The 18945-nt window shown below is 37.7% G+C and overlaps 1 protein-coding gene across 1 annotated transcript in view; it reads right to left on the bottom strand.

Annotated features, from left to right (window-relative positions):
- HDAC9 (histone deacetylase 9) overlaps nt 1-18945 on the bottom strand; it is a 280108-nt gene that overhangs the window by 125477 nt on the left and 135686 nt on the right. Inside the window, exons 13-14 of the mRNA XM_065627268.1 lie at nt 12590-12723; nt 4877-4997 (exon numbers count right to left, since the gene is read on the bottom strand). Coding sequence (XP_065483340.1) covers nt 4877-4997; nt 12590-12723 — 255 coding nt within the window. The remainder of the gene's footprint in view (nt 1-4876; nt 4998-12589; nt 12724-18945) is intronic.

Below are 18945 nucleotides of genomic sequence, written 5' to 3'. Positions count from 1 at the left end.
TATCTGTAGCTGATAAGCAGCTTGTCTAAGCGAGTCATCTCAGCTTCTTCTACAGCCAGTGGAGTGAGGCAGGCACCTCTGCCCAGCCTAGATGACTAATGGGATGAAGTATGCTTCAGAAGTGCCTGTTTCTTTTCACTGACATCAGAGGGAACCTCATTAAGATGGTATTAAACTGATGACTAATTTCTTCATCTCTCCAAAAAGTTCTCCTTTGAAAATCACAGTCTTAGTCTTCCTACCTATGCAGAAATGCTGTTCTCTTCATTTACATACCATCAATGAATATGTTAATATTTTAAAAACATAAAACGAAATGCTACTTTTTTCAGTATTACTCTGTAAATGCATTCTAGTAAAGGGAACAAAAACTTAATAGGCTTTAGAATCTAATTTCTAGCTTACTTTGCTCTATACATTAGATAATGTGATAGGGTTTAACTTCATATTTATACTCACTTTTTATGTTTTCTTTTTTTATACCACTAAACTCACTGTTTGTCTCGATAAGGACAATATGAAAACAGGGTAAGGATCTCAGGATTTGATGCAGTTCCTACCCCAGTATGTAATATGATCTCAAGGCAGCTGTGGAAGAGAACACAGGCTTTTCTCCCCGCCATATCACAGAACTGGCTTTGTAACTTTGCCATCTGGAGGAAACGTTAGATAGTGAATCACTCAAGTTACCTAGAGGAGCCACTCATTGTTACGGAAGGGGCGAACACTGCAGTTACTCATGTTTAGCAGGTGCCAATGAAATGCATAGACAATTAAAAGTCATCATCTTTGAAGTACAAGAGACCAGACTGCAAAGTCTGAGGTAAAGAAAGTGCTTTACACTTTGAGTAAAATCCAAGATGCATTTTTAACCAACTAGAGACCTTTGATCAGTTTGCACAGTGAGCAAGAGGAGCCAAACAAAACCTCCTGTGGAGCTACCAGGGGAAATGCAGGTGCTGCAGCTACGCAGATTATTCTCATACTGTGAGTCCTAATAGCCCCAGACATGCAAGGAAATGCTGGCTGCAGGAGATGGTCAGAGCAGAAGTACAGGAGGAGTTTCCAGATCTCTTGCTAAGCAGATCCAGGGATCAATGTGAACAGCAATTTTTCAGTTTTTACTGGGGGGAAGATCAAAAAGTCTTGAGCAAAAAACTAAACTATTAGTGCTGTTAAGGTGACAGGAGAAAAATAATGGAAACATAAGCTGTAATTTGAGATAAAAGAATGCATTTTTTAGCACAATGAATAACTAGACCTTTTTTCTTAAATTCCATTGCAGAGTTGGGACATAAGAGAGAACAGAACAATTCTCTTTATTTTTTTGTGTGTCTAGAGTGTTTAATTATGTTAGGTCTTTCAACAGGGTGGCTTCTATCACTGCTAATAAGAAGGCAGCTGTACCTGTCTGCTCCAGCCATTTTACTGGAAGTCCATCGGCTTCAAGAGCAAGGGAAAAAAGAGCAATGACACAAGGCTTGATAAAGCCTGCACAGACCCCATCACAGCTCCAACTCAGTTCTGTCAGAAATCGCTTGCAACTTTTTCATGTCATCTTAGTAATTAAAGCCAGCACCAATAATCAACAGTTGCAGAGAAAATAAAGCAAAACTGAAGACTCTGATCGTGATACAAACTGCTGTTTCTAAAATTTCAGCCCACAAGGGCAGTAGGAGCTGGTTAATAAAATTCGTTGCTGAGGCATCCGTCACTGACTGACGTCAGGGCCCCTACAGAAGTCAAAGAAGCTGCTTCGGAGGTTGACGACTGGGCACTGAGATTCTGATAAGCAGAAAAAGTAATGGGAAAAACTCTCTTTCAAAAAAAAAAAAAAGAAAGAAAAGGTATTCATTTGTGAAAAGGCACAGTTTGAGGAGCCTGATTTTTTTCAGTATCATCCCTCACGAACAAAGCCACTTCTGCTAAGTGGTCATTTTTTTCACTAACTTGAAATTGCAATTGCAAAGATGCTCTGTGAATGTATTTTTTAGTTGTACTCTAAATACAGCCTCACTTTCAGAGATGTGTTGACAGTGTATTTCTAACTTTTACAAACTTGTAATCATTGGAAACTAGATTTTTTGAAGCATTTTCTTAATTATGGTTGGAGAGGGAAGAAGCAAACAAATTTGTAAGACCTATTTGATAATTGTCTGCCCTTGAGTTTATTCAAAGAGGCTTGAAAGGTTGTATTCTGTCACATGAAACCATAATGCAATGTGACACGTAGTCTGTATATTAGTTTCCTTCATGTCAAGACAATGTAATGCAACATAACATGTTGCTTAACACACCACACTGAAATACGATCAGTCAAAAGTTTAACTACAATAGCTCATTAATAGAAGTTGAAGTGATCATTTGCAATAGCTGCATTTGTAGGCCCTGATGTAGGGAAAATAAAGCCAAGTTTACACTCTGAAAGCAATAAGAATATATGAATTATAACTGTGTACATAATTCTTAGTGATTTCTGTAGTTCACAGTTGTTCCGCTTTGCAGTCTTCCAGAACAGTTTTTTTCCTGAACAGGGACACTGAAATAAGCATTTATTGATAAGTGGCACATTTCTAGCCCTAGTCTTACTTAAATTTTATTCCTTCAAGTGTTTATTTTCTGTCTGAAAGATACAGAAGTGGCTTGTTAGGAAAAAGAAAAAAAGACATTCAGACAATGTAGATGTACTCTTCTGAACAGAGACAGGGAACAAACACTTTCCTGGAGCACAAGTGGAGAACAAAGGGTACCTCTGTCTTTTTGGGTGGATAGAAGAGTAAGGAGGGAAGGAATTGGTAGGTCATTCTTTTCATTAGGATGCCAAGCCATAGTGTGATGGAAAAATTTCTGTAGCAAAAACTGCACTTTCGTTGAAATAGAAATGTTTTATGATACAATGTTGTTATTGATGACATTTTTTATGAGAAACATTTCCTTTAGATTTTTCTTCATTGCTACACATTCTTTTGAATTTCTACACTATACCAAGATGCTAATTTTAATGTCAGGTTTAGTTAGTTTCAACTTCACTGAACTGGGGACAATGAAAGATGGAAGACTAACAGCACATTTTGGCAAAAGTGTAAGAAACAATAAAGATCCTTTATAAAAGTGTCTGGAAGCTCAAATGATTAGAGTTTCCAACCAAAAAACAGGCACATGCAAAAGCATATGGGAAGGGTGTTTCATTGACTGTTGTCTTGGTAAAAGGCCATGTGAGACACGGCAAGAAAACATCCCAGAAACAGAGACAGAAAAGGGCAGTAAGCCAAGGATACACTCAGAATGTATGCTAAGAGTGTGATCTTGATATAAACTCAGAGAGTAAATGTTTTGGACTAAGTGTCAAATGAAAAAGGCAAAGAGTGTCGAGTAAAGATCTGTGAGCAAAGAAATGGTTTTCTGAGACAGGGTAAACAAAGTTTTCTGTATTTTCCATACACAGGGAGAAATACAGCAAGGATGCCTGAGTCCATTCCTTTTTTCACCTTGTAGCTGTAACTGCACACTGCATCTTATATGGTGGTCAACCACTGAGATCCAACATGGGAACACTATTTTATATTAATGTATGTTGTATTAAATAATGTAAAAATTAATATGAAATGGATCAAAACTAATTTAAATGAAATGCTTGACTCTATCAAAATGGAACATTTTGACAATGTTGATGAATTCAAATCAAAATGTTTCCAAATTTTCATTTTGCAGGAATTTAGAGCTTTTTATTGGAAACACTTTGTTGTTGTTGTTTTTTAAGGAGGATTTCCTACCTTGGAAATTCAAGCTCCCAAGAATCTACCATACTGTGAATATTTTTGTTTTGATGTTGCCTTGGCTAAGAAGATGTATAAACTTCCACAGTATTATGATCAAGACATTTTTCTTATCTACTGTTACAACTCACTGAAGCAACAGTCTGCGTAGCATTAGTTCCCAAAGCAAAATAATTGCTAGCTATTACTAGAACTGTGGCAGCAATTTCTTTTGATGGCTAGTATTGTTTTTGTTTGGGTTGCACTTCATTACCTTTAGGAAAAGCTCCACATCTTAGAATAAGCATTATAAAAATAGCTGAGAATTAGTGTGTTGCATACAGTGTGCTGGGACATAAAGGGCAGGATTACACTCAGATTATTTCCAATATGCACCACTTTTTTGTGTGTTTCCGTTCACATTCTCTGTAGCAGGTCTGTCAAGTAGATCTGCTTCATGCTAGACTCATGGCAGAGCTCAATTTAACTCTGCTTTGCTATTGTAAAAAGCATATACCGAGCATTGGCTATGCATTAAGATGTTCGATAAGAAAACCTTGTCAGTTTTCTGCTATTCTGTACATCCATAGGTCTATTTAATATTTCAACGTGTTTTTCCCCCCTCTGTTATTCAGAAAGATATCATATCCTGCATAATAGGAAGGCATTAAGGTTCACTTATTAGCAAGATTTAGGCATGGTATCTGCACTCAGCATGGCTGAAATAATTGAAATAAAGCAAATAAGAACAGCAAACAAGCAATTCTGACAAGCAAGTGTATATTAAACTCCCATTTTCAAATCAAAGAACACAAGGAGATAGAAGACCAACCGTGTTCAAAATTGTTGTCGACCTCCGTTGGAGAACGAATTACAGTAAAGGGTTAACACTTTGATTTTTGAAGCGAATGAGGAGAAACTTCTATTGCTGCTTTCCAGCCTGTGCATTTTGCTAATCTGTATTTGGCTTCCATTGTAACATTCTCCTTCCACATAGCAATGCATTTGGAAAAAGTGAATTTTTGTCACACTGCTTGCCAAGTATTTAAAACTGACACCAGCTATGACTAATGACAGTGCTGGAATGTGCTGTTCTCAGTAGAATAGAGGCCTGTACAGACCTAGGAGTTTCCTGGGGTCCAGCTTCTGTCTGTTCAGGGGGCTGGTGCCATACAGCAGTGAATGATGTTCAGAGTGAACCAGCTGTATTTCCTCCAGACTGGCTTTTCGACCTCGAATTCGCTGAAAGAAAACAGCAGAGGCCTACAATATTCCACTGACAATATTTAGGGAGAAAAAAAAAAAAAAAGTAAAGGTCCAAAATAACATTTAGTATGATTAATAATGGGTTGAGATTGCGTCATGCAGGAATGTGACACTGATTTGTTTATTAAAGCAATGCTATATGAAAAACAAATGCGTGTGTGGCTTATCACAAATGCTTTGCTTAAGTCTTAGCAGAGTTAATACGAGGTTTCACACACAAGAAAAAGAAATTATTCCACCCCTTTTCTACATTATCTTAAGAGATACAAATGAAAAGGTGAAATATTACTTACATAAGAAAACTGGCTAGAAAACTTCTGGTTTAAAGAGTAAAAACTTATTCACACCTGTAAGCTGCAGATGTGTTCTGAATGAGGACTAATGTTTTTTGCATTACTACTAGTGCTTGTGATATATGCTGCTAGGAAGAACATGATCACAGTGAGGAGAGGCAGGGAGAAGAAGAAAATTAAAGTTTAAATTCTTTAATGAAATATTTCTATATATATATATTTTTTTTTAATTGTATGTTCAATATCCCAGGATCATTTTTGCTGTTACACATGCTGACTCGCTTCCTCACATTTTTGTAAGTGGAGTTTGTCTCTTTGACTGTCTCTTTAACTCTTCAGCTTGTACTCTCCCCACTTAAATCAGTGTTTAAAAATCTGGGATGTCTTTCTAGAAATTCATTGCAATTTAATCAGTTTAGAAAGTAAGGAAGATAGGAAAGGAGGAATAAAAGACTGAAACTAACACTTTCTTATTCAGCAGATCTGTTTCTTTTATGTATTTGGTTACAGCTTGTCATAAAAATCTTCTCTGCTTGTGCTGTTGCTGCATAGCTTTTGCAGACACAGCAACATGAAGCAATTTTTTTTCAGGTTTGGGCCTAATAAACAGCACTGTCAACAAGGTTTTGGTCCCAAGATCATCTTTCCTCTCGATATTGGATAATGTAGGGAGAAAACACTCTATTTTTAAGGTCTTGAACTCTATTTGCAGAGTTGGTCCTTATGAATACCTGAGGCAAAACCTCTCACAACTTAGGCTGTGGATCAGTCCAGTTGTCAGGGTCTATAGGTAAACAGGTACAGAGGTTGTCTAAATAGATCATCCTATTTTTAATAGACTGATTAACCTGTTACAGAAATACCACTCAATTCTAGTTTTCTTAGACATTAAGTTGTAATTCTTATTATATCCATCACCTAGTCATGCACATCAGAAGGCACCAGCATCTTCACTAGGAAGCAATATTATGAATATTAAAGAGAATGTGCACTGCAGAAGAAAGGAACTGCCTAGAAGAGGTCAGAAGAACCTTGCACGATATAGGTATTTAGCTAAGCAGTGACATTTTTTTCTGACTGATTAGGAAAAATATCCTAAGAGTTAGATCTAGATGACTATGGAACAAGCTCCCCCTCAGGGAAATGGTGGAAGCCCTATTTCTTGCAGTCTTTAAAACCTGACTGGATGCAGCAGTGGAAAAAATATTTTAGGGAATGATCCAAGAACTAAATGACTTAATAAACCCTTTTTCATCTCTAATTTCTTCAAGCCTCTCCCAGGCTCACATGAGAATTTGTAGCAGTGCACTCACATCCTTTTAACACACAGTTGCACAATCAAAATCAGCACATTATGTTACTTCACGGAATCAGTAAACCCTGTAATGGTTCTTCTGGGTCAGATAAAATGTTTTTCTTCACAAGTGAGGTGACTGGTTTCATTTATTTGTTCATCTATTCCCATTAAGGTCTATGTTTCTAATGAGCTGCTTTAAAATAGATACCCAATTCTCCACAGCAAAACTGAGAAGGGAGGCTGGCTTTAGGACAGCGAAAACAAATGTATACTAAATGTAAAGAAGTATTTTATGAAGGTCACATCAAAGAACCTTGAATAAGATACTCTCTAGTCACATATTTTCTACAAGTTATATAAAACCTCTTTAATAGATGTTTAAGAGAGTTAATTGTCTGGGGTTTTTTTAAGTTCTGTTAAATGCCATATCCCTTTAACTATAAAATGACCCACAGCAGGCTGTTATTCCTACAACAGGGAGCTCTGTGATGTCCTACGGAATATAGTGATTTGCACTAACAGAGTAGGGTCTGCAAGCGGCCTCCCCAAAACATCTTGCCAAGGAGCTACTTACTACCCAATATTGCCAGCAAGGTTGTCTGGGGCAGAAACAGGTTGTGCAGAAACCAGTTTGGTGCAGAAATGAAACCCCACCAAACAGGGGTCAGGATCCCCCACTCCAGGCTGCTCCGGGCAGTGAGGTTCTCGGGGCACAGCCAGCAGCTGAGCTGCCAGGGCAGGCGCAACCCAGAGCTGCTCTTTCTCCACAGCTTCTCCAGCTCTAACATTGAGCATCAGCAGGCACATTTGCACAGCAAATGGCAGGAGGAAAAAGAAGGGTAAGCAGTGCACACACCTGTGCTGTTTCTGCATTCCCACCTCCTCATTTACTGTTCCTTTCACCCCACCCTTGCAGTGTCTCTGCTTGTCAAGCCATTTGCAATAACATTAAAATTCCAACTAGCTAAGGCTCTACACAGAAGAAAAAATGGTCAATACTAAAAATTACATGTAATAATTGCTTAGAACAGTTCTCACACAGTGATGTCAGGATTTAGTTAGATCTACAAAAGCACATGTCACGAGTCTGTTACCAGAACTGGGAATCATGTAACTTCAGTTACATAAAGCCATAGTTTCTGGGTCTCACTGGCATGAGTTACCAGACAACATAACATATACATTTGTATAACTTTATGCATACACTCTTATCCACATCTTTCTTATTTTAAAGTGTCTTTCTTAATTTTCGTTGTTCATAGTAGCATCAAAATCCTAAAATTTTAGTAGAAACCAGAAAATTGGCATAAAGCCAAAGAAAAAGGAGAAATGTCATAGGAGAACTTCTGAACAGTATTTGTTTCATTCAATGGGATTCGAATACTACATCCATCCATCTACTACATCCTTAGTAGAAGGCAGGTCATAGTCATAGTCTGCAACCACAAAGTTATTCTCCCCACAATGGGAAAACGCTTTCACCTTTCACAGTATTTAAGGTCAAAGAGAACTGTCCAGTCTGGTCTTCTGTTTAAAATAGACCTTTAAAGTTTCACACAGATAACCTCTGTTGACCTGAAGATTTTGATTAGACTTTCAGCAGACTAAACCCTTGCACAGCCAGAGATTCAAAAAGACAAAGGTGACACTGCCTGTTTCTCTCTGCTAAACAGGAACTGTTGACATAGCTTAAGCAATATTTCTCGCTTGAGTCTCTCAGTGTAAGGTGTCCATTGCCCTCGCTGCAGCTATTTGTGTGGAGATAATGTCTCTGAAATTCCCTTAGGCTATCTAATTTGTAAAAAAGGTCTTCAGAGTTCTCCCTACTTTTCTGGGATTTCTCATATTTGTGAAATTCTCTCTTGTTTTTAAAAGTACACATAGATAATATCGATCTTTTGCCCGTCAGTACACCCACATCACTTGCTCTCTTTCCATTATGTGGGAATTGCAAACATATCTCTGACACGGATGCACCTACATAAAGATGCATTTATTCTCTTCAGGTGTTTTGGTCTTCAAGTACTGAAACTGAATGTGTCCAAATTTTGTTCTTAAGTGTCTTCATGGACTAATTTTCATGTATTATGGATTATTTTCATAATGTGAAATTATGTCTATGTCTATGTGATCTGGCAGACTCAAAGGTTTTTAAAGCTTTAAACTCTTTCCTTCTCTCCCCTTTGGAGCATGAGAAGTGGACAGTAGGAGGTGTAAGATGTCTCTCTAATCCAGAAAACTACCAGAATTCAGATCAAATTCCAGGCTGAAGAGAAAAACGTTCCTGGACCACAGTCCCTACAGGAAGTAGAGGTGGGGGCACAAAGTGGGCCCATGACCACATTCTTCTTTATTTTTCTAAAACTGTGCTGATCAGTGCAGCCTAATGTCAGTCATGTGTGCATAAATTATGGCCCCAAAGGAGTTATGTAAATACTTCCTCTCCCTAGAACAAGTAGAAAGCAGACACTACCAAAGCAGCACTACCAAAACATAATTCAGTCTTTTTTGTCCCAAAGGTAGGGCAACTATGCATTGCTCTTTACCAAGAGAAAATTGAAAAAAAAAAAAAAAAGTCTTCCAGTTAGCACACACAACACTTTTAAACTAATGCAAAAATATTGAAGCTGTATTTTATTTTCCCAATATTTGTATACCAGGACTATAAAAAAGCCCACTGTGGTGGGAAATTACTCCACTCTATTGCCATGGACTCAGTCAGGAACTGATCTCTCAAATCCCACTCTTCAGGGCTAACCATGATCGGAATGTGTTTCTCTTTTGTCTTGGGGAAGCAGATGGAGGAAGTAATCTATGTATTTGGAAGAGTAATGTGAATTTTAAAAAAAATTCAAAAGCTAGAACTAGTTTCTCAATGTAGCAAAAATCCTCTAAACTGTTGTTTGAATAACTCTAGACCTCAAATATCTATGGCTAGAAAGACATAATACAGTCTGGACAAGCAAGTCCTTTTGGCTGTGTCTGGAGCAGTAAATTAAACAGTGCCAGGAAACATTCCCAGGCAGAGGAACACAGTCATCTGTACTATTAAATTGCTAAAGTGGCCCTTCACACCGTTTTGGCCGAGCAGCAACTAGCACTCTCCCAAACAACTCCCAGACATGGTTCGGTCACTGGCATGGGCCAGGGAGCATTCCTGGTAGTATGAACATGGGCCTTTCCATGCCAGTTGGCTTCAGTGGTGGAGAACAGTCCCAGGCACATGTTATTTTGTAATGAAGACACAGCTTTGAGTACCCCAGTCAAACCTTGTTATAATTTTACCAAGTTATATTTTTTAAATGTTATATATGGGAGCAATTAGGGCAATATATATAGGTAATAGACTAATTGTAGATTAATCTACCTAGATTAATCTATTAACTGCAGCAAGGATGATGTCAGCCCAGTACATATGACTTCCATCATCCCATGACCAGTTAGAGATGACTGTTCTCTCTGCACTTCACCAGTCACCTCTCCATGGCCATAGACCTGAGCTGCATGAGAGGGGCTAACCCACATCACATGATTTAAAAAACACATTTTGCTCCCTGCTATAGATAACAAAGATCATATAGATACAGATTGTTCATTTTCATAGGGATTTTTGTTAGATTAAGAACAGAGGGAGGGCCCCCTGGCACAAGCCTGTGGCTAAAGATACACACGTTGCAAGGTAACAAGATCTGAGCTACCTCTGACTGAACTAGCTTTGATCCTGAAACTCCTAATCAGGCAAACAGTGGGACTGCAGTCCTCTTGTGGGACTATTTTTTTAGTAAAAGCGAAAAATAGAAGGTTCACAGTTACTACAGAGGATTTCCTAAGTGGCTGTTGCCGGTTCCTGTTCCTAAACTTTCCTTCAGACCTGGTGCACGAGGCAGCAAATGTGGCAAAACCTGACCAGTGATCTCTCCGCTCCTTCTGACAGAAACCATGGGAAATTATATTGGGAAATTATATTGAGGAATTATATTAAGAAAAACTAATGTCCGTGAGGGGGCATCGAAAAGTCGGTAAAAAAGACAGTGGAGTTGCCCATGATGCTTTGACTCCACATCCTCAGTGTGGTATATTCCAGAATGCAGGTTAATGGTGGCCTATTATTTCTTGAATAATGAAACAACTGCTCCTTTAGTGACACGAGTCATATATTCAGTTGAATAACTTTTCAAAATAATCAGACCACCAATTAAGTGAATCACTGCAACCACCTTCCTTAATTTGAAAAGGGGGCAGATTTAAGGACATGTTTGAGGTCAAGTAAGTGCTAGAGAATTTAATTAAGCAAAGGAGAGATTGCATCATCAAATACAATCCTGTCTTTAGCTACACAAGAGGATAAGGATAAACACCAGATCTATGCACCAGCTTCACACTAGGATTCCTCAAAGTTTTATCATCGTTTTGACAGCTCATTTCCATCCTCATTTCAAAGCACACAATGGGATTCAAAATTAACTGAATATCATTTGATGTGAAGTGACTTATTTCCTTTCCACCCACTCACTGGATTTTGCAAGACCTAATAGGCTATATTTCAGTTTTTGAAATTGTAGAATTATAAGAAGAAACGTTAAATATTCCAGGAAACTGTTGGACTACATGCACCTCAGACTAACCTCTACCACTTCTCCTATTTACATCTTTTGCAGATTGACACAATTTATTGTTCAGTAATATGTGTTTATTACTGAAGAATGCAATGCATAGTAGCACACTATGTTTTAGTTATTCTTTTTTTTATCTTTACTTTTTAATATGGGTCCTGAGTCAAGAAGGTAACAAGGCTTTATTTTAGTAAAGCACTCGGCTGTATATTTACCACACTCCTTTAGTATGTGATCCCACCAGTGAAACCACTTATGCCATATGTGGCCTTAAGGGCCTTCCTGAAAGAAAGTCTCCTGGAAGCCTGAAAAAACTATCCAAGCTAAAAAAAAAGAAGAATTATCCTGTTAGAGTGCTGCCATCTAGTTAGATGAGTGTGTACAACAAATCCATTTATAGTGCTTGCAATATACCACAGACCAGTACGTTTGACTACCTGCAGAAAATCTTCACAGATAGCCACTAATAGCTAATCAAAGGGACCTATTGTATCAGTTCCTTTGGGTTTCTAAAAACCTAAGTATGTAAAGAAAAGTAGTTACAGAAAATAGAGCATAAGAGTCCTGGCAATTTTGGGATCCTGCAAAACCTAAGCAAACTTGTGTTGGACTTTGTTAACTCATGCTACAATGCAGTAAGAACCCTCAATTGCCATGGCTTCTGCAGAAGTTGACAGTGCTGCAAGACTCACAGGAAGCAGTGAATGGTAGGAAAAGGCTGTTTTTCCGTAACCCAAGTCATATATGTACCCCAGAGCCCATATTTGATTTAAGCATGATGTTTTAATATGCAATTTTGTGAGGGAAATCAAAGCAGAAAAAAGTTCCACATTTGCTCTGATATTGTCTATCAGATTGCGCTTCAGTGTCTCAGGTTTTGATGTGCTACCCATCGTACACCAGGCAAACGAAAATGCTTATGAAAACAGACTTTATAGCCTGAAATAAGACAATACGCAATGTGCTTATGGAGTGATATAAACTACATTAAAAAAAAGCAGTGTTCTACGCTACTACAGAAGTAAAATCCTTAGCTGCTTGAAAAAGTTAAGAACTGTGCTATTGAAAGGACTGCACTTGCTGTTTGACCGCAGTTTGTCTACCTTCCTAAATCAAGTTGAGGAACACAGTCATGTCTTGATTTTATATTCTGATGGATGAGGTTAATGACTGTCATTGTTTAAATTATTTGTTTTCTGATTGGGAAGTGTATTTTCCTAAAACACGTTATTTAAATATTGTCAGTAAAGTCCAAATAATTCCTAAGACAAATTTCTTATTACAGAAGTAAGACAGACTTAGGATTTAATAAATTTACCATTTACTTTAACAAGTCAAATATCTGGTCTTTATATTACTTTTTACCTCACACTTGTTTAGCAACCCAGTTTCTTGCAGCCTTGACCAGATGCTTTGGATCCTTCCAGCATGTTCAGGGTGATTAGCATAGTTGCCACACATGCACTGGTGCTTCAGCATCAGACTGTCATACACAACTCCTTCAGCACAAAGACAACACAATAAGAAACAGTAAGTAAAACAAATGCAAGTTACACTGCTCCATTCCACGCATCCTTTAACACAACTGGATTTTATTTTGCAGTTAGAGCAAGCTGAAAATTCTGGATCTTAATTCTCCTTTCCTCTGGGAAACTGAGTTTTGAATGACAAGGTGCACCTTGTGATATTGATAAGGCAAAAAAGAATTCTCAAGAAATTGTACTATTAAATAAAATCAATGGTAAAAAAGAAAGGAAAGGTGGTGGTGTTTTGTTAAAGCTTTCATGGCTACAAAAATTCAGTCCTACTACTGAATCACTTGTTTTCTCTTTCTCTATTGGGTAAGGTCAGTTAAGGCTGTTAACCTATATATAACTAGAAAAGGCTATGTATTTATAGAAGTGTAAGGAAAATAATTCAGAAAAAACTTTTAAAATAATTTCTGAAATCACAATGCCACTCTGTATTTGTACTGCTTGACTAATACTATATTAATTCCAGATCTCAAAGTACATGAGATGAAAGTTTCAGAGAGTTGCAGCAGTGACATTCAGAGTCCTTTTTCATTTAAAAGTTCCACCTACTACTCAATTAGGACCAAATCCTGTTGTTAGACTGCAGTGCAAGGTTTTTTTGAATTTTCTATGCTCATTTATTCAAGGAGAGAACATCTTTATATGGAACAGCTATCAATATCACAATGCTCTATTGCTGTGTATAGGGAGCAAAAGAGAAATTATAGTGTGTAGGCTCAAGTTAAACTGAAAGCTTTCAAGGCTTTCAAACCAAGTCTGAAATACAGAAAAATTATTTCATTTATTGTTGTTTGCATTTCCCTCAGAAATGTCTGGAACAAAAAAATATTTTCCTTGCCCCCACGAACCATTTTCATTTGGGAAACATTTGGATTTTTCTTCCCCTTACAGTTGAAAAGGACTCAAATTAGCAATTTCTTCAAGCTGTAAAACTTGGCATTCAAAACCTCTTTCTTATGTGCCACTACTACTGGGAATGCCAACACAGTTCTGGGAAAATTGTGTTAGCCTGCTACTGAAAAGTCAGCCAGTGAAGAAAATACAAAATTTAAGTCCAAATTCAACAACATGCTCAATACAGCCCTTATTCAGCAAGGTTCTTGAATGGATGTTGAACTTTAATAAAGTGTTTAAAAACTCTACTGAATAATTGTCTGTATACATTGTGGGCAACGCAAAGTTAAGGTTCTGAGATAATTCGGTTAGAAGCCAGCCAGAAATTATGCTGCTCTAGAAATATTTATGCTGCCATATTTCTTAGCTCATGAACTTTAGAACTGATCCTTTGGGATCTTGCTATTTAAGCCAAAATGATAATACAACAACTATGTTTAGCATAAGGGGAATGCAAAAATAATACCTATGTGCATCATGACTAAGCTTATGCTAAATGATTAGCTAGCAAACAAAATAGTTCATGAGCAATAAATTATTGTAGTTAATTTCTTGGCTTGTTTTCTTAAAAAAAAAAAGTGAAAAATCTGGAGCTAATAAGCTAATGCATCTTAAAATCTTTGCTGGCATTGTCAAAGCAGTTAACAATTTCCTTTCTCTGCAGTTATGTGCACTGCACCATTTATAAGCTTTACTGCTCTATTGGTCTTGTGCATATATTGCAAATATCCTGCATAGCTCTCTCACAACCATCACCATTCTGGTTCCCTTCAGATATCTGGCTAAGAGCATTTTCTCTCATGCAAATAACTAAGTTATTTGAAATAGCAAGTGTGCACACAAATAAGTCCACACTCACGTATCTTGCTTTCCTTTTCTTGGCATCCAAAGTTTTAACTTCTACAGTTAAAACCCACATACACTGTACAGTTTGTCAGTGTTCATTATACTATTACATAAGAAAACTTTTCCTCCCGTCCCCCTGCCCAACGGAGAAGGTGTTTAGATGCTAAATGTACCAGTATCAGGACTTTCAGAAGCTCTTAGGCAGACTAGGCAGTTATATCCAATAGATTTGAATGGAAACACTTGTTAAACGTTAACAAAATCAGCTGAAAGTTGAAAGTATCTGTCTGCCACTCTTTCAATGAATGTTTTATTCTAATTGTCAATGCTCTCTACAGGCTTAGGTTTGCATAGTAGAAGCTGCAGTTAATAGAAATAAAAAAAATACATATTTTACTATGTTACTATTATACAGAATCAAAGTGTTATGTAACAAAGACACTTTTTGATGACCTATATCAGGATTGCAACTAAACAGTGGTTTTGAAGTAAAATGCTGAAATTGTGTATTCAGGATGCCGCCTCTGGTTGACAGAGAGATAAACATCCTTTTCTTAGTGCATTATTATTTATCCCAAAACAGAATATAACCAAAAATGTAATTTTATTGTATGTGAATTATCTTGTCCTAATCAAAAATCAGTTTAATCAGGTCAGGTCAGTATTGCATGGCAGAAACATCTGCTCCAAACTTTTAAATACTAAGATATTCACAGCACTGAGTGTAAAATTTATTTCTAGCAGGATTAATTGACTTAAGACTGAAATATGTGTTTTCGTTTATTGCAAGCATCTAAATTGATTTAGGATGTGCAAGTAATTCAGATGTATGACTGGTGGTCGTACAGCACATGTGCTTGATACAATACCACAATGCAGCAGTAGAGCTTACTGCTAAAAATAGCCTGTAGGATTTCCCTAACAGGATTCAGTCAATAATCCCCCCCACCCCCACAAAAAAAAAGAGAGGGAGACAACTGTTTTCAATTGCAGACTGCTGTGAAATATTAATAAAAGATGGTTATTCTGTCTCTCCAGAACAAATGCCTACAGCAGGATTCTGCTCTCAGATTCCTTGTGTAAATCTAAGCAGCTCCACTGAGACTGGTAGAATTATTCTGGATTTACACCAATATTACTGAGGTCAGAATGTGGCCCTGATGACAGACTGGAATGGTGGAACCACTGAACCATATAATGGTAGATGACACAGGACAAAAGAAACTTAATAAGTCAGAAAAAACAAGGTTTTCCTATTGGGGAGTCCCTAACACTCATTCTTTTCCAAAATACTTTATTTGGGTCAGATTCTTTTAATAATATTTTGAATAGAAGGGACAGCAAGAGACCTAAGAACTGTGGGCTAACAGCATGCTTTGATGAAGGTGAAATGCCCCAGACAACTACAGGACCAATAAGGGAACCCGAAGAAAGCAGATCTAATAAATTGTTCAGAAGAAAAATCTGAACTAAATAATCTCAAATATTCTGTAAACCATCTAAATGAACATCAAGTAGATTTTACTTTTTTTTCCATCTTTAGCTCATTATCTTGTACATAGATTGCATATGTCTTGCATAGCGCTCTCACAACCATCACCATTCTGATTCCTTTCAGATATTTGGCTAAGAGCATTTTCTCTCATTACTCAAAAGCATACAGGCCCATTTTGATCCTCATGTAACATTCTGCCACAACAGTATTCCTTCTACTTTTTCCTTTTCTAAGAATATGTTGCCTTGAAATACAAAATCCACAAACCAAAACAAGGCAAAACCAAACCAAACCAAACCAAAAAAAATTGAGGCAGGGAGGTGTTTTTACATTAATTTCTAAGGCCTGAATTTTACCTCACTTCATACTGTACTAGAATCTCCTCCCTTCCCACCCACTCATTCCTTCCTTCCATGCTTTTATAAATGGTCGTGTTGCTGTGGACAATGGCTGCTACATCGTGTTCTCTCTTAAGGGAGCAAATCATAGAACCACAGAATAGCTCAGGCCAGCAGGGACCTTCAGAGGTCTCTAGTGCAACCTACTGCTCAGATCAGGTCGGCACTGTGATCAGACCAGGTTGCTCAGGGTTTTCATCCCAAAGAATTTTGGAAAGGCTGTATAAGAATAGAAGAAAATTTGGTCTGGCGTTCTTTCTTTCCACTGATGAATGAATAAATGCTAGGGCACCATCCAGACCCAGGAAATATTATGCACAAATAAAGTCATTCTATACCATACCATGCCGTACCATACCATATGTTAATAATACACAATTCTATCTAGTTATTCACAGAAACTCTATTAGAATGCTTGATGTTGCAAAGTCTCCGTTCATTGCCACTCCAAAGGTGTTAATCTTAGAATGGAAAAAATAGCTCTATTTTCAATATACTCAGAAACCGCAGTGATAAAGGCTATATGTGTAAGTCTGTAAGCCCAGAGACATATCAGTGAAAGGGATTTCTTCAAGCAGAAAAGAAAGGCTTCATTGTGAGTGCAGAGGTGTGGGCTCTGATTCAACAGAAGAAGAAACAAGGATTCAAGGAAAAGATGTTTTGGATTTAGAGAAAGGTGTTCAGTGAAGGACTGAGAATCTCAGCTGGAATAAGATGCATTTTTTCTCTCTTTCCTTCTCTCTTTCTTTGTCTCTTTCCACTGCTGTTGTTCACGTAGTAGTGCTTTACTATAGGTGTAAGGTTAAACTGTCTGCCTGATCTTAATACACCATGATGCTGCATATGCACAGTCTGCATCTCCATTGCAGAACCTGTCAGGTTTCCTTGTGTCAGATCTTGAGGCCTTTATGCCTGGTATGTCCCAGTTCCCAACAACATCTCCATTCAATGTTTGTGCTACGTCATTTTACTCCATCTCCTATTCTTCCATCTCAACTTCACATTTTATTTCTCAATCAGTTCCACAGATGCCACAGGTTCCCCAGATATATATGTAACCTCCCTGGCCTTAGTCCCCTTTCTGGGGACTTACAGAGGGAGGTGTCAGTGAACCTTACCAATCAGCAGCTTTTATGTTTGCAACTCCATTCAACTTTTCCAATGGAACTGCAGGCTTTTGAACAGGATATTTTAGCCTACACACATTGAGCTTGCTTTTGGTGTGCTCTGTGAATTGTTCAGAATGAGTTTACAATGTTTTGGGGACTCTGTGAACCACAACTAGAAAAACAGTGGCCTAGTTTAATAATCCCATCTATACACAGCTGGTCTTTTTGAAGAAACTCATGGAAAGTGAATTAGCATGTTTCTTCTCTGTACAATCCAAATGTTTGTTACCCAACAAGTGGAATTCCTAAATTGATAGTGTATTTACAGAAGAAGAAATTATGTCTTTCATCTTTGAATGTCATCTTGCATCCACTTACCCACTTACTTGCAGTGCTTTAAGGACATGTCTTTTTCTTTTGCAGTTTTTTTTCTTTAAAATAATACATTTTTGCTTTCAAAGTTCACATTCTACTGGGAAAGATGGGAGAGCATGCTGTCTCACACAGTCACATACAGTGCCTGTTAGGGACTCCATCTTATATCAAATCCATGGTCACAACCTGAAGAGCTGTAAGCTGCCAAGGCATGGCAAATTCTGCCAACCAATGCAAAGAAATTAATACTTCTGCTCAAAACCTGAATAAACAGTACTTTCAAGTATTCATTTCCCCTTTCCTGTGCACAAAGTGAATCTTTACTCCTAACCATGCTGTAATGCTGTAGTGAGATTCAGGTTCTTAAATAGTTGGGCCCTCCTGCAAGATTAGATTGCCCATAATAAGAAATAGGTTTTCTGTGGTTATTTTTCTTCCTTCAACTGAAGTTTTTGGGGGTTCTAATTCACTTTGCTTTGGAGACCCCAGACCATACCAACAGGAGATGCTCCCTAAGTGACTGCACTGTCCTAGGCCTGACCATAAAATCTTCCTCTGTAGAGACTCCACACAGCTGCTGAAAAGATAACACAGCTGTAGCCAACATCACTTTCTGGTCATGGCTATAGCTTTGCTCTTTCTGTAGGGAAAGCAACCTTGTAACATAGACTGACTTGTCATATGAAGACTTCGAGAATTATATTGCAGCTTTCCTCCTTATTGGTGCTCTTTCTTCAACTTTTTGGTGGTCTCTTTACAAAACAGGCAAGAAGAACAAGGAGAAAAGAACGAGAAGATAGGGAAATGAAAGAAAAGGCTATCATTGACTTAAAGGCACCAAAAATGCACCTGTTGCTATATTGCCAGAGCCAGTCAATGATAATAATTTATGACTGTGTGAATATTAATCCTGTGATTTATCAGCTGCACTGGTTGACTTGATGCCAGTAGAGCATCATAAAACCAAGGAACAGTAAGGCTAAAACTGAATGCATTGCTGCAGGAGGTATTCAAGGCATTTAAATCTGTTGATCCTACATGAACAAACGCATTTGCCTTGCCTATTAAA

The sequence above is a fragment of the Caloenas nicobarica genome, chromosome 2 (assembly GCF_036013445.1).
Source record: "Caloenas nicobarica isolate bCalNic1 chromosome 2, bCalNic1.hap1, whole genome shotgun sequence".
In the NCBI taxonomy this organism is placed as follows: domain Eukaryota; kingdom Metazoa; phylum Chordata; class Aves; order Columbiformes; family Columbidae; genus Caloenas; species Caloenas nicobarica.
Note: the sequence above shows the minus strand (reverse complement) of the source record. Positions and strands in the feature narration are given on the sequence as shown.